The 23,250-nt window shown below is 38.0% G+C and overlaps 1 protein-coding gene across 4 annotated transcripts in view; it reads right to left on the bottom strand.

Annotated features, from left to right (window-relative positions):
* The window catches only part of LOC110305860 (ATP-binding cassette sub-family A member 6), a 69,047-nt gene that overhangs the window by 32,703 nt on the left and 13,094 nt on the right, over window positions 1-23,250 (bottom strand). For 3 of the 4 annotated variants that reach the window (XM_029484190.2, XM_029484192.2, XM_021177995.3), the window contains 14 exons: window positions 20,272-20,457; window positions 17,864-18,011; window positions 16,208-16,376; window positions 14,620-14,678; window positions 10,609-10,719; window positions 10,027-10,202; window positions 9,702-9,821; window positions 9,347-9,485; window positions 8,701-8,791; window positions 7,026-7,165; window positions 4,638-4,754; window positions 2,807-2,990; window positions 2,267-2,433; window positions 654-787 (listed from right to left, as the gene is read on the bottom strand). In XM_029484190.2, the coding sequence (XP_029340050.1) occupies window positions 654-787; window positions 2,267-2,433; window positions 2,807-2,990; window positions 4,638-4,754; window positions 7,026-7,165; window positions 8,701-8,791; window positions 9,347-9,485; window positions 9,702-9,821; window positions 10,027-10,202; window positions 10,609-10,719; window positions 14,620-14,678; window positions 16,208-16,376; window positions 17,864-18,011; window positions 20,272-20,457 (1,941 nt within the window). The remainder of the gene's footprint in view (window positions 1-653; window positions 788-2,266; window positions 2,434-2,806; window positions 2,991-4,637; window positions 4,755-7,025; window positions 7,166-8,700; window positions 8,792-9,346; window positions 9,486-9,701; window positions 9,822-10,026; window positions 10,203-10,608; window positions 10,720-14,619; window positions 14,679-16,207; window positions 16,377-17,863; window positions 18,012-20,271; window positions 20,458-23,250) is intronic. The other variant, XM_029484191.2, reaches the window with a different exon arrangement.

Below are 23,250 nucleotides of genomic sequence, written 5' to 3'. Positions count from 1 at the left end.
TACATCAAGCAGCTGTCAAATAGTTTCCCAAAGTTGACATTTTTAAAATGACTTTTTTATAATATATTAAATATTATGTGTTTTAAAATACATGTAAACTTTTATGATACATTAAAAGAGGCGCCTTTTGGGTTTCTGGGGTTGCTTTGTTTCTCGTGTAGCAGAGAAGAAAGACAAACTTTTGATTGATTTTGACTCTGCTGAATGCAAATCTGTCACAAAATTAGGGTGAATTTGCATCAGATGTGCTCCTTGACAGAATCCCTGATGACTTGTACGCAATTTGAAGTGCATGGAAAATAGTTTTCCATTTTAGATTTCATGTGGATATTTCAGTATTTAATGTATTTTCTCAATATATAAAACATCGCTCACTTGGCTTGAATAAGAGCAGTTAAATTCATAATTACATTAATTAGTGACTATGGTTTAATGAGTTATATAGTTTAACCAATGGGCCCATCCCCTTTGAATGCAAAATTACTTAATCTAAAACAAAGATAGAAAATGCTTCACCAAAATGTCTATTCAGTGTGGACTCACATGTTTTGCTGAGTCACTCTATATTACTTTTCTATAGTTTTAAAACAGTTAAAGTGTAGACCTTTAATATATGTGTGGTCACAAATGTAAAAACCAAAAGAAAAATATACCTTTTGTCTTCCAGAAACTATAATAGCTCCGTTGTAGGAAAGGCTGTTGGTAGCATTTCTGTTTTCAAAGTCATCTACTTCCAAAACTATGTTTTGATGCTTCAGTGACTGTAGGAAATCTTCAATGTTTGACTCTGGTGTGATTTTGATAGCAGACGGCAATATGAAAGCAAGTAAACAATTCTTGAGCAACATAAAGTATTCCTAGCATAATGAGCATACTTCATGAATAACATAATACCACTACGGGCCTAAAAAAGATAAATCAGCCACTCATCCATCTTCTATTTAGTAAATCTTAAATTATAATAAATTATCATCATAATTCCACCTAAGGCATAATTTTTCCTTTTAAATGTGTATAAATTGATAATTTTTGAAAAATTAATATGGGAAACACATTTTTCTCTCCTTCCTATTATTAACAAATAAATACATATTAAAATGTATATATAAAATTCATGTATTCCATGTTTGCATCTGTATTGCATAGTGTATTTTTCTTGGGAAATAAAAAAAGATGCCACCATTAAATCAAAAATTCTTATGTATCCTATAAGAAGAAAATGTGTGGAATTAGATGAGAGAGAAATAAAACTGAGAAAAACTCACAGCCTGGTGCACCCAGGAGAAAACGATGTAATAATCAACCAGGTTCTACAATATCAAAACTCAAGTGGATAACTAAGTTATCCTGCTCTGAGACACAATCAAGGGTGGTATTATCCAGCTAGAGCTGGAGCAAGAAAAACAGTCAGGGGCCCTCCACAAAGACAGCTGCTATAGTCACCTCTGGGAACATCCCTCATTTATAAAAGATGGGGTGTGTGGGTGTGTGCGCACGCATGCGCGTGCGTGCGTGCATGTGCATGGTATTTAATTAACTAATTTATTTATTTACTCTACATCCTGATTACAACTTTCCCTTCCTCCTCTCCTCCAAGCCGTCCCTCTCACCCCCTCATTGGCCTCTCCTCCCTTTCTCCTCAGAAAAGGGAGACCTCCTTGGATATCAACCTGCCTTTGCATAAAGGGTACTACGCTTCTAAATGTTCTGATAGCTTCGAAAGAAACATAAAAGCTTTTCTTTCAAGTTATTTAAGCAACTGTGAAGCAATGACCCATTCTTTGAGTTAAGAAAATAAGTTTTCCTGAATCTTGTTGAACTTCAACGGAGAGCATGAAGTGTAGACGTGTTGTCTTTGCTTATCAATCAATATATGTTAACTAGTGGTAGTAAAGAGATCTAAAGAGTCTTCATCTAAGATGTAGTTCATCCTCTCTCTCTCTCTCTCTCTCTCTCTCTCTCTCTCTCTCTCTCTCTCTCTCTGTGTGTGTGTGTGTGTGTGTGTGTGTATGTGTGTGTGTGTGTGTGTGTGTGTGTGTGGTGGCTTCCAGGTATAAAGAATGGAGGCCAGGCTGAAGAGTGACAAGACCCTTGTCCCGTGTTCCCATCAGCCTTGTCCTCTCCCAAATCAGGAGCCTGTATACTGCTCCTCACAAGTCACTTTCTATAAATTCACATTTTTCTTCTGCCAGATTTTCCTCTGCCCTCCTGTACCACTTAACAGTTAAAGCTTTATTTCTGTATTAAAACGCTGATCTCAGTTCACCTGTGTTATTGATGACCAATAGGCTGGTTCGCAGACCCTGAGGGAGTTGTCCAGGAGACAGGAAATACAAGTCTGTTTTAAATTCCCAGTTGTTTTTTACCTCTAGCAAAGCGTTAGCCACGTATTCTATGACCAGTGGGAGCAGAGCAATTCCAAGAAGCAGTAGACTAAACAATAAAGCAAAGTTACCAAAAGACTCAACGGCATTGGCTTCTTCAGTAATATATTCCACAACTATTGGTTAGATATTTATTCTACTTTATAACAACCATAATGTTAAGTGCTGACATGCCAAAAGTACTATCTCAACATGTCACACTACTCAAAAGCATTGTTAAATAAATGTTATTACATCTGATTAGGAAAATCAAACAGCATGTGTTCATAAGCCAAATCAAGAATTAATATTCAGGCAATCCCTCTATCTGTAAAACCATTACTGTATTTATCTCTTGTCTACCAGAAATGCACTTTATTTTTAAATGTTTCTGTAGTTTAATTATTTTTTTATCTCAAAAATTACAGGACTCTGATACTCACATGATCAAAAATGCTTTTCTCTCTCGTTTTAGCTTTAAGATGCGAAGCCGTGCTATAGCACAGACTTGCATTCGCCAAAGGCTCATGGTGCCCACAGTCTTCTGAACTTGAGAGAGAGAAGGGTAAACCACCTCCAGGTCATTTAAGCTTTCTGAGTCTGTTGCTGCTTCTCTTTTCTCAACGGCTGTATAAACACGCATACATATTATGACTATCTTAAGGCACAGTAAACTTTCCTTCATAAAAAAGCTTAAATTATCATATGTCGGATCTTATTTTTATACTTCAATTCAAAGAAATTATTTAAATGACATTTCCAATACCTCATTAAGCTTGTATAACATCACCACCTTTAGTATTTTCTTTTTATATAGTTATATTTTATAATTTGCAATGTAATGAAAAATTTTAAATTAGTAAAAATGTCTTGAGTTACATTGAAAATATGGTATGAAACATAGCATAATAGCAAATCTCTACATACTCTCTGAGAATATCTGCTAAATATACACCAAAACAAGAATTCAGAAAAGGGGTAATTTGGCTAGGCTCAGTCTTTGGAAAGGTAAATTGTTTAATTATAATACTATTCTGAAGGAGTTCAAAAATAAGCCTCTTCATTGGCATCAGCAGTTATCAATGCTTAAATACTTAATACTAAGGTGTCAATAACGTGGACTTGAAAGGAAAAGACCATCAGCTCTGAAAATATTTAACGTAGCTATGCAGCCCAGACCTGTGAGCTATAAGCAGAATGGCTTCTGAATAATCGTCTAACTGTTCTTAACTCTGAATTTCTCATCTGTAAAATGGTGTCAACCATTTACTGAAAGAATTATCACAGTCATGCGATATGGGTATATCCTAGTGTTTGTCTACATTGAACAAACTACCTGCAAAAGGGAAAGCATCAAAAATGACAGTTATTATATCCCAATAAACTAGTTGGAAGTTGATAAGAATTTTCTCTCTGGAGGCCTTCTCTCTTACCAAGCAAGAAATGATTTTTATAAGAAGAAAATGGTCAGACCCCATACCTCTGATTAAGAACATTAAATGCTCTGGGGGTTGTATGCCCCAGTACAGGGGAATGCCAGGGCCAAGAAGCAGGAGTGGGTGGGGTGGGTAGCAGGATGGGGTGGGTATAGGGGGCTTTGGGGATAGCATTTGAAATGTTAATGAAGAAAATATCTAATAAAAGAAAAGAGAAAAAAAGAACATAAAATGCCTCAAAGAACCCAAGAAACACTACCATCAGGAGATAGAACTGCTGTAGTACTAGGTAGCTAGTTTTCCAGAGTCATTTATCAGCACTTAAGAATGGCACTTGGGAGGCAGAGGCAGATTTCTGAGTTTGAGGCCAGCCTGGTTTACAGAGTGAGTTCCAGGACAGAACTACACAGAGAAACCCTGTCTCAAAAAACAAAAACAAAAACAAAAACAAAACAAAAAAACAAACAAAAAAAATAAAAAACAAAAAGCAAAAAACAAAACAAAACAAAACAAAAAAGTGTGACCACTGGAACTGTGGCTTCATTGTTTGACATGGGCTGTTGTGTTTTCTGACCTCATCAGTATGGCTAGCCAGAGGTCCATTCTTTTTTTTTTTTTTTTTTTTTTTTTTTGGCTTTTCGAGACAGGGTTTCTCTGTGTAGCCCTGGCTGTCCTGGAACTCACTCTGTAGACCAGGCTGGCCTTGAACTCAGAAATCTGCCTGCCTCTGCCTTCCGAGTGCTGGGATTAAAGGCATGTGCCACCACTGAGTCACAAAAGCTAAATTGATACATGGCCTTTTATAAATTGCTTTTGTTAAGTATGCAGACATTTTTACCCTGTTTGGTATTTGGTTCTCCTTCCAGGTTCATGAAGACTTCATTGAGAGTTGACATGGAAACTTCATAATTCATCAAGCCCTGGCCAGAATATTTATCGAGATCACTGAAGAACTCTAAGCCAACAGAAAAAAAAATATGTAAACTTTAAAATAACATAAATATACTAATTCTAGTAAATTAACATTTGCCCTAAGTATGATATTTAGTTCTTCAGAAATCTCACATCTTGGCAATTCAGTCGTAATTTAAAGGAAAAATCACTTTCTTGGAAATTACTATACTAAACTTCATCTTCAAGGTGTCTTGCTCTATCTTATATTCTTGGACTCTCATTTTCCTACAGACTTCTCTGAAGAAATACGAATAGTCATAAAGACCACAGTCTTCTTCCAGCCATGCAGCAACCCATGTAAGCCTTTGCCTATATCTGGGCTTCTTCGTGTATGTGTGTAACACTTGCTCCTTCCAAGGCTACCCCTTCTTTTTCTTATGCTCTGAACTTTATCCTCCAAGGATTTCCCAATGTGGTCTCCTCTCTCTTCCATCATAATTTTCTTCTGTACCTGTTGGATCAGACACAATGCTATGGTGTCCACCAAACTAAGGCAAATAATACCTTCCTCCCATCCCTCTTTGCATATGTGTCTGTCTCCAAAACTTGTCCACATTAATCTGTCACATCTTACAAATAGCTCGAGAGCATATGCCATTCGTTCCCCTGCATAGAAGCTGCTCTCTTCTAGGTTACCAAGACCTGTATTTTAATTTCAATGAACAAGTCTTTTATTATTTGTATATATAACCTTTGCACTTGTTTCTTTGAAAATCATTATATATGCATACAATGTATTTGCATATTCAGCCCCACTCTCCTCTCCAACCTCCCTGGCTCCCTGTGTTTCTGCTACATGCCCTTTCTAACTTCATTAAATTGCTTTTCTTTTCTTGTTATTTCCTCTCCCTTTCTTCACTTCCTTCTTTTCTTTTGGTCTTTAACAAAGCAATTTACTTGTGCTGTGGATACAGCTTGGAGGAAAAATTAACTAGAATGTTCATTTCCTACATCCTTCATGATTTCTCCTGTTCTCTCTCTCTCTCTCTCTCTCTCTCTCTCTCTCTCTCTCTCTCTCTCTCTCTCTCTCTCTCTTTCATAGTTTCAGTTCTAGACAACTTTCTTGTTCCACCCACCCACAAATCCAGTTGCTAACCCATATCCATGATCCTCAGATTTCTGCCCCACTGATTCTCAGTGTCCTGTGTATGGAGGCCATCCTAGGTTAAATTCTAAATCAGAGGACTGATACTTTCTTCTCACTATGATGCAACTATCCTATGCACTAATTTATGATAAATACCATTGTCTTCTACTCACTAATTGTAGCCAAATTCTAAAGTCATGCTGTTGTGCATCCCTTAAGACAAACCTTGCAGCTTTAGCTCAAAGTATGTTTTATAGACACCTACACAGTTGCATCTTTACCAGGGCTGGGGTAGACCAGAAGTCCTTTTCAGCCTCTACGTTAGCTTCATAGTTACTCTCTTGTGGTCTGCTTTTGTTCACCTGTGTCTAGAGTGATCTTCGTTATGCCAGTAATTGAAGCACTGGTCATACATGATCTCCCTCCTAATCAATCTCTCTTAGTGGTTTCTCGATGTGCTTAGAATAAAGGTCAATGTCAATAACCAAATATTCAAAACCTTTGCAGTTCCATCAGCCATTCAACTACCCTACAACTTTATTCATTCCTAGCAAAAAAGAAAAAAAAAGAAAAAACATAGCTTGTGGCTGTTACCCAGCAGGCTGGAAGCCTATGCTATGGAAATAAACTGTGGGTTCCTTTGAAACATAAATGCATATACAATGAGATGAGAATACAAAAATACTTGGGCCAAAGACCTTCCAGTCACATCCTCATCTCTACTGTCATCACCAGACACAGTAAATCTGCTTACTAAACAACGACCTGGTGAGATTTGTTTTTCTGACCTTAGATGCATTTTAAGTTACTTTTCAGAGCAAGCCAAAAGGATGAAGAGTTAAAATTCCTGAGTATGTCCTTTAACTAATGATGCATGGGGGAAGCGTCGCTGTGAGGACATGGACTCTCATTTTCCTCCAGTGGTGCTACACTGCTTCTATTGTCCACTGTGGAACTCTGCTCAAGGATGCAAGCTTTCCTAGGTTTTTCTCTGTCCTCTTTCATGGCTCCTCCCTGCTATTGCTTGCAATGACTAAGTAACGCCAACGCATTCAAATCTTCATCCTATCTTTGGTTGAATGATAATAAAGACTGAGACAAAAAGTAGGTCCATTAAATAGCAAAAATGATGACAAAATTCAAAGTTTTTCTCTAATTTTATTCCATCATAATCATATATTTTACCTGGGAATTCGCTTGTCCTTTCCAGTGGCAAAATGTACACAAGCTTTTCTTTGGTTTTGGCCTTTAATTTAGCATCTGGGATGTGGTGGTTGATGAAGGATGTTAGCCGCGCTGAATCACACGTTTCATCCATAAACAAACTAGGATTTCAAAACGAAATCGTGACAAGTAATTACATATTGAACTGCTACCACACACACACTCACACACTCACACACACACTCACACACTCACACACACCCACATATCATTTGAACATTACATTTCTTAGCTTTATGAAACAAGCAAAATGGGTAATTATAAAAGTAATCCAGCAGCTTGAAAATCTTCTATACACAGGATATGTACACACTCAAAACAACTACACACACTCACACTCACACACACACTCACACACACACACTCACACACACACTCATACACACATACACACAAACACAGACACACTCACAAACACACACTCATACACACACTCACACACACTCACACACACACTGTCACACACACACACTCACACACTCTCATACACTCACACTTACTCACACACACTCACACACACACACACACTGTCACACACACTCACAAACACACACTCACACACACACTGTCACACACACACTCACAAACACACACTCACACACACACTGTCACACACACACACTCACAAACACACACACACACACTCAGATTGGCACTGGTGGTACAGACATGAACATGACTGCCATCCAAATGCATACTCACTGCAGTTAATGTGATGTACAGTGTATAAAGATGAGCAGACAGAGGGAGTGATATTATACAAAAGAGATTTCCAAAGCAAAGTAACCAGTGCACTTGGCAGTGAATGGAGAAATTGGTAGACGATCAAAACATTTTTGTTTTATTTTTCAGTGAGGATTTTGCCTTTCAGAATTCTTTTAGCCTACACTCAGTTTCAGCTCTCTGGGACCGTGTTCAGTCCCTACTAATACTGGTTTCTGAAAGTATTTCCTTGGAGTTTGGTGTGTGTGTGTGTGGGGGGGGTGTTGTTTGTTTTTTCTCAAGACAGGGTTTCTCTGTATAGCCCTGGCTGTCCTGGAACTCACTTTGTAGACCAGGCTGGCCTCGAACTCAGAAATCTGCCTGCCTCTGCCTCCCAAGTGCTGGGATTAAAGGCATGCACCACCATGCCCGGCTATTTCCTTGGATTTTTAAAAGAGAACTAAAATAGTGCAGAAATGGCAACCTGGGAAATGTATTCCCATAGTGAACATAGAGCTTTGGTTTATAATGTAGACATTTTGCTATAGTTAACATTGGTACAGATTAGAAGAAGCCAGGGAACTAGACAAGGTGTTTACTAAGCATTTCTCAATCCATTTTGTCAGAGATAAGGCTAGAGACCTGTTCTCTCTCACAAATGTGCACCTCTGGTGTACCACTATTAAAGCATATAAGTTGGGCTGGAAAGATGTCTTAGTGGTTAGCAGCACTTGAGACTCTTCCAGGGGACGAGAGTTTCATTCCCAGGAACAAAGTCCGGCAGTTCACAACTGCCTAAAACTCCATCTCCAGGGGACCCAGTGTCGTCTTCTGACCTCCTCAAGCACTGTCATGCATGGCACTCAGATACAAGTAAAGAAGTAGCAGACCTTTTTAAAATTATCTATTTAGTCATTTCTCAAAGATTCTTTACCTTAAGTGATATCCAAGACCCCATTTTCTCTTCAAAAAGACAGAAGACCCTGTGCACTTGAGAGTTCCGTTGGAGATGAGCACTTTCCTATCTGAGAAAACAAAGCAAATATCAAAGAACCTAGCAGCATTTCTTTCCTCTCTAGCAAAGAAAAGCAAGAAAAAAAAAAAAAGTCTCAGAATTCCAAAGCCATGCTCTGTGAGGCATGACCGTGCCTCCTGTACATTTCAAAGTTTGAAACACATCTTAGAATTTATGTAATTGGAGCTCACACTGCCATTCTTTTTAAGTTTCCTCCCACGTTTCCTAAAAGGAAAAATAGGTATCACTTCAGGTTACATTGGATTATATTCTTTGGATAATAAGGAACAGGCAGCTAGTTTTCATGTAAACATATATCAAAGATTGGGAGTTTAAGTAAACATATAAACGATCTGAAAAGAGCCACCACAAGTTTTCTCTACTGGACACAACCCAAAAAAATGTACATCCAGTGTGGAACTCCAGGAGAGGCGTGGACTCCAACATCCTCTAGGAGTCTTTGGAGTTGAGGTGATGAGACCAGGGCACTTAACCCTAGGAATAGAGGTCACACATAACTTCCCCGACGTTTCCATCATGACACCAAAGTAAAGTTATCAGTTACCAGCAAGGATGTCAGCCTCGTCCATGAACTGAGTACTGAAGAGGATCACGCGGTCTGCCCTGCGTTCCTTCAGGAAACCCCATATTCGCTGCCTCGAAAAGGGATCGAGTCCTACAGTAGGTTCATCTAAGAGCAAAATCTATAAAGGATAGGGATATTCAATATACGACCCCTTTTCATTAACTACTTCCACATAATAGCGTGGAAAACAATAGCTAGAAGTAACTATAGTCCATCTGTGTAGACGTAAGCATAACCAGTTCTTGCCGGATGCATTATGATAGCTAAAAGCCCTGCAAGACTCTTACTGAGCCACTTACAACCTCCGTTCTTCCTGTACCTAAACCTTACTTACTTGAGGATCTCCTACAGTGGCAATGCCAAAAGTGAGCCTTCTCTTCTGTCCTTCGCTTAAATGTTCGGCTAGATCGTCCTGAATATTCTGCATGTCCAATTCTGATAAGATTTGTTGTACCTGTACAAGAAATAGGCAAAGCCCAAAACACAAAATGATCCATATTTTTATAAAATTAACTGCCCATTGAAGAAGGTACTTTTATAGGATGTCTTTGCCTAAAGATCATTCATAAGAAGGTGGATAAGTGACTGAGAGGATTCTGAGGTCATGATTGAACATAGTTAATGATGGGGAGCTAAGATAAGGTAACCACACAGCCAACCTCTTGTTCTACGTCCTGTGGAAGAATCCCTTTTATTTTAGCAAAGAGGGTGAGGTTTTCCTTCACAGTGAGTGTATCAAATTGAACATTATGTTGAGGACAAACACCAATCGCCTTCCTGATTTCCTTCAAGTCTTGCATGTCAGAGAGATTTTTATTGTAGACTGTGACTGACCCTAAAAAGGAGAAATTAAATATTAAATTAAAATAAATTAAATTAAAATAGTTCAAGGTTGGCAAGGAAACATTTCATTTCATTGATATTTTCATTTCATTGATATTTGGAGATCTCACTCAACAAAATTTGTGGCATACACTCACAAATCTTTAAAATTACAACTTTACTAACAAGTACTATTCCTAGTGTAGATACTGTGTAGCACGTTTTCTCTGAGGTAACACACAATAGGATATAAGTGATTCCTGTGAAATCTGGGAAATGAGAAGTCCATTCAAAATCCTATAGTTCTAGGAAGCATCTTTAGATAATCATCTAGCCATAGAATTTTAAATGGCAGGCATATATATCCACCCTCATTCTCTTACCAGATATCTTGCCTGCGAGGGATTGCTTCCGCTTACCTGCAGTTGGAACATACAACCCACTGAGGATGTTTAGTAATGAAGATTTGCCCGCTCCACTGTGGCCCAGAATTGCTGTGATTTGACTCTCATAGATATCCAAGAACAAGCCTGTTTTAGTATAAGATATTAACGTGATCAATAACAGAATTCTAGACAGGACTAGTCCTCCACGCCGAGCAAGACAACTGAATTTCATGATGAATTTAGCAATGCTTTACATAACACTTAAAGAACATGGTAATTTAAATAATGCTACTGACACACGGACACCAGTAAAATCTATACAACGATATGTTACTAATTTAGGATCCAGAGACTAGCAGAAATCTGAAATGGACCCAAATATTTATAAAATGAAGATTAACAAATTATTTTCCAAGTTAAAGGCAAATCACTTAAAAATAAGTTTGTGCTAGGTGTGGTGGAACATGCCTTTAATCCCAGTGTTTAGGATGCAGAGAAGACAAAAGGGTCTCTTTGAGTTTGAGACCAACCTCGTCTACACAGAGATTCCAGAACATCCAGGGTTACATAGAGAGACATTGTCTCAAACAAAACAAAATAAAACCACAATGTTACACAACTAAAAATGTACATTTGGCAACTTTTATATTTGGGTTTAGTTTTGAGTTTGATTTGAAACAATGTGTAGCCGTGTAGCCCTGGCTGACCTGGCCTGGAATATTTGTAGTTTTTTTAAATAAAAAATACATAGCATGGGCCTGTGAGATGGATCAGTGGGTAGGGACTCTGGCCGAGGAAACTTGGCAACCCGAGTTTTATCTCCAGAACACAGGCAGAAGTGGAAGCAAGAACCAGCTCCAGGAAGTTAGCCTCTCTCCACCAGAGAAGCACTGTGGTTCGTGCACCCCCTCCGAAATCACATCATACACGTGCGTAGACACACACTAATTAATTAATTACGAGATAAGTTAAATACAATAAAATAACGATGCACAGCATTTTCAAGAGCAAGCGGAAAATGACATTGGCTATCCTAAACCTGATCGTTACCACAGCAACAAACAAATATAAAAGTTGCTTGTTTTTGTATGCTACGTGTTTGTTGCCTTTTTTAATGGGAAATACACTTTAAGTTATTCATGAGCTGTATAGTCACTGGTGTGGCACTCGTGGTTATTAGGTAAGTTTAGTATTATCTGTTTATAATGCCTGTTAATAAAAGAATTTACAATTTGGTTTTTAAAAAAAGTTGGTTTCCTCATCAGTGAAGTATAAAAGAGAATAATAAGTCTTTCATAAAGTTAAACATGAAAAAATATCACATAAAACTCTCAGTGTAGTGCCCAATACACACTAAGGGCTTTAGAAGTAAATGTCTCTCACTGTTGTTTTAATTGTGTTTAGCTCAAACGTATGGGTTTTTTATGGCTTTAGAGGTAAGCGATTTAAAATATGAATCAGGAATCCTTAAAATGTGGGCCTTTTCAGTGACTCCGCTCCGATAAACCCATCTTCAGGAGACAGTGGTCTTCATAAAGAGTCACTTTAGTATTTTTAGGGCAGTGAAGACTTAGCAGTGAACTAAATGTCATCCATCAGTGGGGCAGTGTCACTTGACCTGTTACTCATACAGCGCAGTATTATTTAGCCATGAAGACTGTAAAAGCAAGTTCTCAGAGGTAATCCAGGTCAGCCAAAGACTGCCTGCAAGAAGAGACATTTTAGAGAGGGTTTTCCCTTCTGGCCTGGCCTTCCAAAGAATAAATTCCACATGGAAAATCTCTGATTGGAACATTTGTACTCTCTTCCCGTCCCCCTCCCCCTCTCCCTTTCCTCCCCTCTCCTCCCCCTCCCTCCACCCTTCCCCTTGTTCTCTCCCTCTCTCCCTCTCCCTCTCCCCCCCCCCCGTATGTGTGTGTGTGTTGAGACGCAACACTTTAATATTTTTTTTAAGTACCACTCCTTCTGAAAGTGGAAGAGAAGGTCTGAAGACATTTAAAGATGGAAAGCTTGCGACTCTGGCAAGCACCAAGATAGTTCATAATGTGCTCTGGAATTTTAAATTAAATTTAAAAATACGTTAAGATATCCTGAGCCAACGTCAAAGAAGAGAATGGCATGTTTGGATGGTATTTAGTGAGAAGAATTTGAAGAATGAAGTTGTTCACACATACACTGAATCGTCGAAGTTTCAGTCTCAAAGGAAAGTGACACTGAGCTAAGAGGTGTTGGGTTGCTCCCACAGTGTAATCAGAAGGGGCAGAGAACTCTCAGTCTTTAGTAGTGTTTATGATCCATCCATTTAAGACTCGGAGTTTTATAAAACTCACATCTTATTTTATTTCTTCATATATTTATCTTAGTCAGGGTCTCACTATGTGGCCCTGGATGGCCCTGAACTCCCAAAGAAGTCCAACCTGGCCTTAAAATCACAGACATCCTTTGGCCCTCTGCGTCCCAAATGCTTGGAATAAAGTTACATGCTAACCAAAGGACATGCCACTGGGACAAAGCAGCGGCCTACAGAATGGGAAAATATTTTTATTAACTCCACTTCTCATAGAGGACTAATATCCAATATATACAAAGATCAGGCGTGGAGAGGGAAAAGAGATAATGCAGATGGAAGGAAAGCAGGGAAAGACAACTGGAACTGAGAGCCTTCTGAGGGGCAGTGTGGAAGCCTAGTGCAGGGGAAACTTCCTGAAATATAGGAAGGTGATGCTAATTATGCGTCCAAGCAATGAGAGAGATGCAGTCCCAACCGGTCCTCTCTTGTTTGTTACCAAACAAATCTTCCAGTACTGGGACTAGATCACATCCAATTGAGTTGTTGGCCAAAGGGGTCCCATGGAGACCTCCAGACAACCCAGACTGTTGCCAAGACTCTAAGTTGCTCTCCACAAACTGACAGCGAGGTCCCACTGCTAAAGACAACACCCACACAACTCATTAAGCATGGAGAGGTCAGGCTGGCGCCTACATAGAACTTTCACCCCTATGCTCTGACATCTTTTATACGGGAATGTAATCTGCAGGCTACCAAAAGAGAAACAGAAACAGCAACCCAGCTACAAAACCTTTGTTCTACAACCCTGTTCCTGCAAATTGTGCTGAGGTAAAGGTGGTACAAAGCCTGTGGGAGTAACCAACCAATTTCTTGTCTGGTTTGAGCCCCACTGCACAGGATGGAACTCAAAAACCTCCAGTTCAGTGACCAAGAACTAGAGACTGGGTTGCGCAGAGACCTAGAGTAAAACCAGATAATACTGGTCTTAAAAAAAAAAAAGAAAATTTAACAATGAAGATGATGTTTTACTATATCATAGATCAGCCCCTTATTCAGCCATCATCAGAAAAGTTTTTTTTTTTTTTTTCCTGCAGGAGATGGGGACAAACACAGAGACCCACAGCCATTAGGCAGAAAGAGAGACCTTGGAACACACACAGCTCTAAATGGGATGTCTCCATCCAATCCTTTGCTCAGAGATCAGAGACCCCTCAGAATAGAGAAGGTGGAAACGATGTAAGAGCCAGAGGGGATCAAGGAAAACAAGGACACCAGGAAAACAAGCTCCTCTAAATTGAGCACGCTAAGATCATCCGAACTGAAGCAGCAAACAGACCCAACATGGGTCACATCTTCTGCATGCATACTGTAGCTTTCAGTTGAACGGTGTAAATTCCATGACTATCTAAAAGTTTTACCAGATTGTAGGAATCTTTCCTGACGCTAAAATATAAAAATGTGTTTATGAAAACCACAGTAAAAAGCAAAATACAGCTATATTTTTCACAGTTTGGTCATTATTTTTTTGTAAATCAGTAAATCCATGGAATATCTGGAAGGATTTTACAATGAATTCTGAATTATTCTTGGTGCCCAGAGGGAACAGTTAGGTCACTTGTAGCTTCTTTCTTTTGCCTTTGTCTTTTGGTTTTGGTTTTGTCTTGTCATTGTATTTGCATTTTCTTGCTGAATGTTTCCCAGGCTTGGGTATTCATAATTACGTCAAATAAATAGAATGAAATATTTGTCTTTACCTTTCAAAGCTTCCACTTTCCCAGACTTCCCTTTATATTCCTTTTTAATATTTCTTATTCTGAAACAATAAAGAGGTACTTTATCAGCTAATATTCACAAGTTTAAAAAAACCACAGACAGATATAAATAATGGTAGATGTAAATAACATTTTATAGTAAATAACATATGATGTAACCTGACTGTTCAGAGACATAAGTAATTATTTTCAACTAATCATTTCCTCTGAGATAGAAAATGAAGGAGTTGGTCACTTTGGCTCTGTCATTTGGCTTTAGCCTCACATGCACACTTAGATGGCAAATTCAGCAGTGCGATTATTGGATGAGTAAGAAGAGACAAAAGAGATTAACTCTTTGTTGTTGTTGTTGTTGCTGTTGTTGTTGTTGTTTTGTTTTTCAAGACAGGGTTTCTCTGTATAGCCCTGGCTGTCCTGGAACTCACTTTGCAGACCAGGCTGGCCTTGAACTCAGAAATTCGTCTGCCTTTGCCTCTGCCTCCCGAGGGCTGGGATTAAAGGCATGCACCAGAGATTAACTCTTATCAGAAATTTTATTTTAGCCTTTGGCTGGGTGGTGGGGGTCTTGGTATGCTACCCATTGGCTTTATGTAACTGGCCTTTAATACTTTATTTTAATAAAGAGACTCCCATGTAGGAGAAACTGATATTCTCTGATTTCAGAGATGAAAATAATCATTTGCATTTGAGGAGGGCATTCTGTTGTTTTTCTGGAAATATTCGAACTTCTGTCCCTAACTGTCACATGATATTCGCTTTGTATGCCTTCTATACATCCAATTTCTCTGACTTTTTTTTTTTTTTTTTTGAGACAGGGTTTCTTTGTATAGTCCTGGATGTCCTGGAACTCACTTTGTAGACAAGACTGGCCTTGAACTCAGAAATTCACCTGCCCCTGCCCCCCAAGTGCTGGGATTAAAGTCATGCGCCACCACCGCCTGGCCAATTTCTCTGTCTTAAAAGGATGTTTGGCATGGAGCCACATGCCTGCAGTCCCCAGGACTTGGGTGGTGGAAGAAAGAGGAACATTAGGTCAAGGTCCTCTTTGACTATTAAATATTATATGAGTCCAACCTGAGCTTCAAGGAGACCCTGTCTCAAAAAAACAAAGCAAGACAATGACAAAAATTTTAATGTAGACACAAAAAATAGAAGCAGGTAGTCACACAACATAAGACCAGGGTAGAACATACAGATTTGTGGTTCTCAACCTTCCTAACACTGCAACTCTTTAATGCAGTTCCTCCTGTTATGGTGACCCCCAACTAGAACATTATTTGTATTGTTATTCTATAACTGTAATTTTGCTACTGTTATGAATTGTGATATAAAACAACTCTATTTCCAACTGAGGGGCTGAGACCCACAGATTGAGAGCCACCATTATACACGGCATCTAAGGGTATTTCCCTTTCAGGAATCATTTAAGGAAAACAATTGGTTATTACAGGGGACTGTGAATGGTTCGGGTTGATGCTGATAAAGACGGATACCACAGACTCACAGGTAGCTGGCAGTTAACAGTTCTTTAGCCTTTACTCAATCTTAGCACAGCTGTGAATGTGTTTACCTGATGGCTTCTTTCCCTTGGTATTCTGGATCTACCGGTTCAAAATACTCATCCGAAGGAAACTCGGGGTCTAGGTCTCTCTCAATGACCTTGTTTCTATTAGCTGTTTTTCGAAAACAAGATGTTGGATTCAAGAAAAACAGTGGAGCAGACCGGTGCTCGGCCCCATCTAGTTAGTCAAAGCAATAAAGTATCCGATCAATATAATGAATGATGAAGCCTTGCTAAGAAAAGATGAAATATTTTGAACTTTCAAACAAGATACAACTTTTCCTTCAAGTTTCCTATTATTCAGAAGAAAACTAATAATGAAAATCTAAAGTAACATGGCAAAAATTAATATTATAGAACTTTCAACAAAATATAAATCTTGAAATCAAAATATGTCATCTAAAAGATATCTATGAGGATAGGTGAAACCAAGTATTTTTCAGAAACACGATTATCAATATTGCACATAAAATAATTATAAACATGCTTAGAAACTTAAATAGGTTGGCCATGCCAATATAATTAAACATAACACTGAAGCCTGTAAATTCATATACAGTTAAATGAGTGAAAAATAACACATACAGAAATTTTATTTTTTCAAGATATATATGACAATATTGTAAAGTTTTTATTGAGACAAAAGAAGTTAAATATTATTTGTTATTAAGGATCTTCATATATAAGCCAAAAATAATGGACCATAGGCATGCAAACATATATAAGGCAACAGTAACTTTTATCGAAGTAGGGGCACTATCAAAGCTTAAAAGCATGAATGAAACCAAGCATAGAGATGAACATTCTGATTCTAGCAAATGTGGAGGAACTTTCGGCTTATGTGGATTTTTTTGGTTAATGGCAAGACAAAGAAAATTAGCTGCATAATCTATATATGTGTAATTATAAGCAAAATAGAAAAATGTTCAGAATAATGATTAACAAATCTTCATTAGAAAATGTTTCTATGGTGTAGTGTCCCAGCATTAAGCCATAACCAGAACTAATTTTGCTTATTCTTGAAATTTTCTTCGGAATATCATTACATAGGAAATGCTTTTTTTAAAAGATTTATTTATTTTATATAAGTACACTGTTGTTGTCTTCAGACACACCAGAAGAGGGCATCAGATCCCATTACAGATGGTTGTGAGCCACCATGTGGTTGGGAGAATTGAACTCAGAACCTCTGGAAGAGCAGCCAGCCTCCTAAAATGCTCTTTAATTTTTGACAGGTTCTTCCTTGCATATTATTCACTGAAATCAGATTCTTCTCCTCTAAGACTTTGTCTTCTGTCTGCCTCCCTGCTGCCCGTGTCTTCTGCCCAGGAGTCTGCTCCTACACTCACGCCTGTTTTGTTGTGTTTTTTATAACTGTTTTGATATAAATTCATACTATCACTCTTTCAAAACGATTGGAAGGACACATAAAAAATAATTAAAATTCATTAATATAAAACTATATTTCAAAATTGATTTAAATAATTATATTATTTTAAAATTAGAACAATTTTACATATATTATTTACTGTGAAGTATAAATAATTAATTCAGACTGACAATGAACATTTAGCCTCACCTGTAAGGCTATCTTAATACCATCCTGAGAAAAACTGTCATATGTCATCAGTAACTGAAAGATCAAAGAAAAATCTGGATACTTACAGAGCAAGATTTTGTCAAAATACAGGGCCAAAAACAAGTAGAGAAGAGCATCAAAAGCCAATATGAAAAATACTGCTATCATTACATAGGATTCTCCTGAGGGGTCAGGAAATACTACACCATTCAGGTTGTAATCCTGGAAGATAACCTAAGGTTCAAAATAATAATAATAGTAAATTCCTAAGCTCGTAAATAAGTTGGCATAGAACAAATAATCCAATGTGCGAGTTAACTTTTTAATGAAATATTTTAATAAAGGTATACCGAGTAATATACAATATATGTGAATAAAGCTAACAGAAATGCAAATCTCAGTCAACATTTGAAAATAAATCAATATGATTCTGGATACAACACAATAAATCGGGAGAGGGGATGTAATCACTGTGGTAGATACAGAGAAAGCACTAGAGAGAGTCGGGCATCCATTCACAACACAGGGGATTTCTTCACAAAGGGAGAAGCTGAGATGTCTACTGGGAAACATGTTTGATAGCAGAATGTGAAGGTTTCCTTTGCTTGCACTTCTAGTCAACATTATAGCGAAGGTTCAGAACTATACAGTATGTCAGGGGGCTCACAGGTATCTGCAGCTCCAGCTGCAGGGCATCGGATGCCCTCTTCTAATCCTGAATGTACATGTGTGCACCTAGCACACACACATACATTCAGCACACACATGTGTCGCAGGATTTTCCCTGTCCAATTACATTAATGCAGAGGAGGTCTGTGATTGGACAGGGAAAAGGGAGGTGGAGTGAAGATTTGCAGAGAGGGAGAGAGGGAGGGACAGAGAGGAAAGAACCAAAATGTAGGCCCCACGTGGTGTTATCAAAAGGTTAGAATAATTGGGTTAAAGCTTTATCGTTATCAATTGACTCTGAAATTATTGTATTGGCATCTTGTAAGTTGTGATTTTATTGATACATCAATTTAATTGGTTAACTATAAGCTTAAGAGTCGTGATTCTACCTAGTAATTAGGTGTTGAGATGACTAACCAAGGATGCATTGGGAATTGTGTGGTAATGAAAGAAACTCAGGGGGCAGAGGACCCTGTCCTAGAGATGGCCTGGCAGGAGCCCTGTGGAGAGTTGGCAGGCTGAGAGACCACTGTGTGAGTGAGATCACCAGGTGTGGAAGCTACAGGGAATTGGAGGTGGCAGAAGTGCAGGATGGAGAGTTGGCAGGTTCATTCTTTTAATATTTCCCATAACATATAAGTATATAAAATAAAAATTAAAAAAAACTTTCTCTTAAATCTCTTTTCATCAAGAGAATCAATAAGAAAATAGAAAACCTAGAAATGACTGAAAAAAGTCTGGTGCACAGCAAATGTAATAATTGTTGTAAAGTAATAAGGAAAATATAGAAGACTCAATAAAAATGCAAAGAAAAGATCTGAATAGACAATTTGCAAAACAAAACCACAAAAGATGCTACAGGAAAAGGCATCCAGGTTTTTCTAGCATGCTGCAAACACAAACGGATGAACATAATAATATATTACATCTTCATCAGAATGGCTAATACGAAAATTTAACAATAACAAATCTTAGTGAAGACTGAGAAAAACTGTAATGTGCTAGCATCGTTTTTATAAAAGTCAGATGATGTAACTATTTTAGAAAAGTATTTAATGACAGCTGTGAGTTTTAAGATTTACGTACACTAGTCTGTTATCCAGCTCCTCTGACTACACCAAACTGAACTGGTGTACAGAAAGACATGAAAGAATAGTTGTAATAGCTTTGTCGAAAAACCACCAAATCCTGGAATTCTACTTTCATTTATCAAAAAGAAGACAATGTAGGCGTACAATAAGATGGTATATAACACTACATTGTAGCTATATACAAGGCTACGCATGAGACTATTAACAAAATGCTGGGCAGAAAAGGTTAAATATTTTTAAATACTATATAGTATCACTTACATAAATTTAAAAATGGATGAAACAAATATTTGTATTTCAAAACCTAAATTTGGGTGATTATAAAGAGTAAGAAAGTAATTTTCACAAAACGGTTACCTACTGAAGAATGGCGTATTTAGCCATGCTTCAGAGTGAACACAGCATTCTACTTCTTAATGAGATCCCAAGAACACCCATGGCCCTTATAAAGTCTGTTGTATTAGGTACTTAGATCTTCAAAGACTTTCATAATCGATTCATAGTTTACTCAACAAAATGATTGAAACAGATTTATACAGAATCTTTAGTAAAGTTCTAGTGATTTTTTTTTATTTTAACTTTTATGTGATGGCAAATTTTTATAACGTAGCAAATTTGTCCGTGTGGTGGGAAATTTGCAACAGTGAACACTCTTGGTTAAGACCAGACTGGACTATAAGGAGGCATCACGGTGTAATTCCATTTGAAGCGTCAGTAATAACCTATGTGTTTACCTTAGCCATCCCAGATGTGAAGGCAAAGGGGCTGCAGATGCTCAGAGCCCACTCCAGAGATGGGGGGAGTTCTTTGTGCAGTACAGTGAACCCCACGCACCCCCAAAAGAGGGTAAAGAAAAGTACAATTAGGTTGGTGAGGACCGCTTTCTGCAACAGAACAGCCGTCAGGAAAGTTACCGCTATCTGAAAAAGAGAAGACATTGGCTGTTACTGACAATGGCTTTGAAGAAACATCAGCAAAACCAAGCTCATTTTTCATACAAGGTATTAACAGTGGGAAAGCAAGAGGACTGTCCTACCCTCAGATCTTTTTTTTTTTCTTTTGTATTCCCTACCTATCTTCTGGGTTTGTTTGTTTGTTTGTTTGTTTGTTTGTTTGTTTATATGGTAGAGGTGGGGAAAACTAAAAGATGATCTCAGAATAGGGTAGAAAACCATCCTGGGGAAGCTGAGCAAAGTTAAATTAGTATACTAATGGAAATTATCCATCGAAATTACTTCTGCCGAAAACGTCCAAGAAGATGAGAAAATACAGAAGCCACTGTTCAGAGAAGGATGGAGAGAGGGGTGGGCGGTCTGCGAAGGGTGCTATGTGGAGATTGTGGAGACTAGATCAGAGCCTATCTGCCCTTATGGAAATGTTGTAGTGAATCCCACTAGCACCTTTCACACTAGACTTTAATAGTATAAAATATCTTGGGGTAACTAAGTATGTGAAAGATTGTGAGTTTGTAGTTCTAAATATATTCATAAGGATAGTTTCTTTTAAAATTTATTTATTTATTTATTTATTTATTTATTTATTTTTATGTATGTGAATACACTGTAGCTGTCTTCAGACATAGCAGAAGAGGGCATCAGATCCCGTTACAGATGGTTGTGAGGCATCGTGTGGTTGCTGGGAATTGAACTCAGGACCTCTGGAAGAGATGTCAGTCTCTTCCCGCTCTTAACCGCTGAGCCAATTCACCAGCCCAATAAAGATAGTTGGTTTGTTTTTTAAACTCCCAAAGCAAACCTATTTTCTTCTCTAATGTAAAAACTCACCTTTGGAACAAAGAGCTAAGTGTCCAAGGGTCGTAACAGATAAGAGGTCAGAGAAGGCTAGCCTGGCCTGAACTCTGCCCGTCCACAGCTGACAGACTTCAACAGACATGTATTTAAATCTCCAATAGACAGGGCTGGGCAGGGCAAGGAATGTATGGCTCTGGGTTACTAAGCTGCAGGCTGTTGTATTTTCACCAGTGGTCCTTGGGGAAGGGGTGCCTGGGCAGTGCAGAGTCACTTCCCTCTTTTGAAACAAATTAGAAAAAAAAAACAACTACAATTTTTTGTTCAGTAAAAATAAGAATATTCTAATGTCCCTAGTCACAAGGGACCACCAGTTCCACTTTGAATAGGAGAAATTTAAAAATTTGAAAATATTTGAGGAAAGGAAAAAAATGGCTTTCTGTTTAATCGGCAAGTGTTCCAGTGGGAGGGTCTGTTTTTGTTGGGATGTGTTACAGTGTATACACACGTCTATGGAGTTGAGTCTTTAAGAAGTTTATATATGGTTCGGAAAAGATGATTGGTAAAATCCTATTTCTTTTTGTTAATTTATCTCAATAAAAGCCCACTGGAACTTAAAAAAAAAAAAAAAGGTATTTAAGAAGGTATCAGGAGATGGAAAGATCTCCCATGCTCATGAATCAGTAGCGTTAACATAGCAAACATGGTCATTCCACCAAAAGCAATCTATAGATTCAATACAATCCCCCATCAAATTTCCAATGCAATCCTTGACACACACTGAAAGGACAATTCTCAACTTTATGTGGAAAAAAACCTGAACAACAGGAACTGCTAGAGTCTCATCATCCCTGATTTCAAGTTGTACTAATGAGCTATCATATGGTATTGGCATGAAAACAAACACATTGATCTATGGAATTGAGTTGAAGATGTAGACATTAGTACACATGCACAGAAACACCTGTTTTTTTTTTTTTTTTTTTTTATAAAGAAGCCAGAAATACACCCTGGAAAGAACACATAATTTTCAACAAATGCTGCTGGTCTAACTGGATGTCTGCATGTAGAAGAATGCAGATAGATCCATGCTTATCACTCTGCATAAAATGTAAGTCTAAGTGGATCAAAGGCCTCAGCATAAAACCAGACACACCGAACTTGATAAAAATGAAATTGGGGGATAGCCTTGGATGCATGGACACGGTAGAAACCTTTCTAAACAAAACACCAAAAGTGCAAGCACTGAGATCAACAATTAATAAATAGGACCTCATGAAATTTGAAAACTTCTGTAAGGCAAAAGACACTGTCTTTCAGACAAAGCCTACAGAATGGGAAAAGATAGGACTAATATCCAAAATATATAAAGAACTCAAGAAGCTAATATTAAACAAGTGAACAAGCAAACAAATAATCCAATTTTAAAATGAGAAACAGGTCTGAAAAGAGAATTCAAATGCACAGCAAAACTACTTTGAGATTCCGTCTTACACCTGTCAGAATGGCTAAGATCGTTAACACAAGTGACAGCTCATTCTGGGAAAGATGGCAAGCAAGAGGAACACCCCACCATGGCTGGTTGGAGTGCAAACTTACCAGCCACCATGGAAATGAATATGGCATGGCAGTTCCTGAAATAGCTAGGAATTGGTCTACCTCAAGATCCAGCTACATGACTCTTAAGCATATACCCAAAGTAAGCTCCATCCTTCCACTACCACGGGGACACTTGCTCAACCATGTTCACTGTAGCTTTAATCTTTCTTTTTGATTGCCTGTTTGTTGGTTGGTTGGTGGAATTTTGTTTGGTTTTTCAAGATTGGAGTTCTTTGCAGCCTGGGCTGTCCTGTAACTGAAACTGGGAATAACCTAGATGACCCTTAACAGAGGATTGGTAAAGAAAATTAGGTACATTTACACAATGGAATATTACTCCACTGTTTTTTAGAAAAAATGACATCA

The sequence above is a fragment of the Mus caroli genome, unplaced genomic scaffold (genome assembly GCF_978045245.1).
Source record: "Mus caroli unplaced genomic scaffold, Mus_caroli_1 scaffold_13, whole genome shotgun sequence".
NCBI classification, from domain to species: domain Eukaryota; kingdom Metazoa; phylum Chordata; class Mammalia; order Rodentia; family Muridae; genus Mus; species Mus caroli.
The sequence above is the reverse complement of the archived record's forward strand: the minus strand, read 5'-3'. Positions and strand labels throughout refer to the sequence as shown.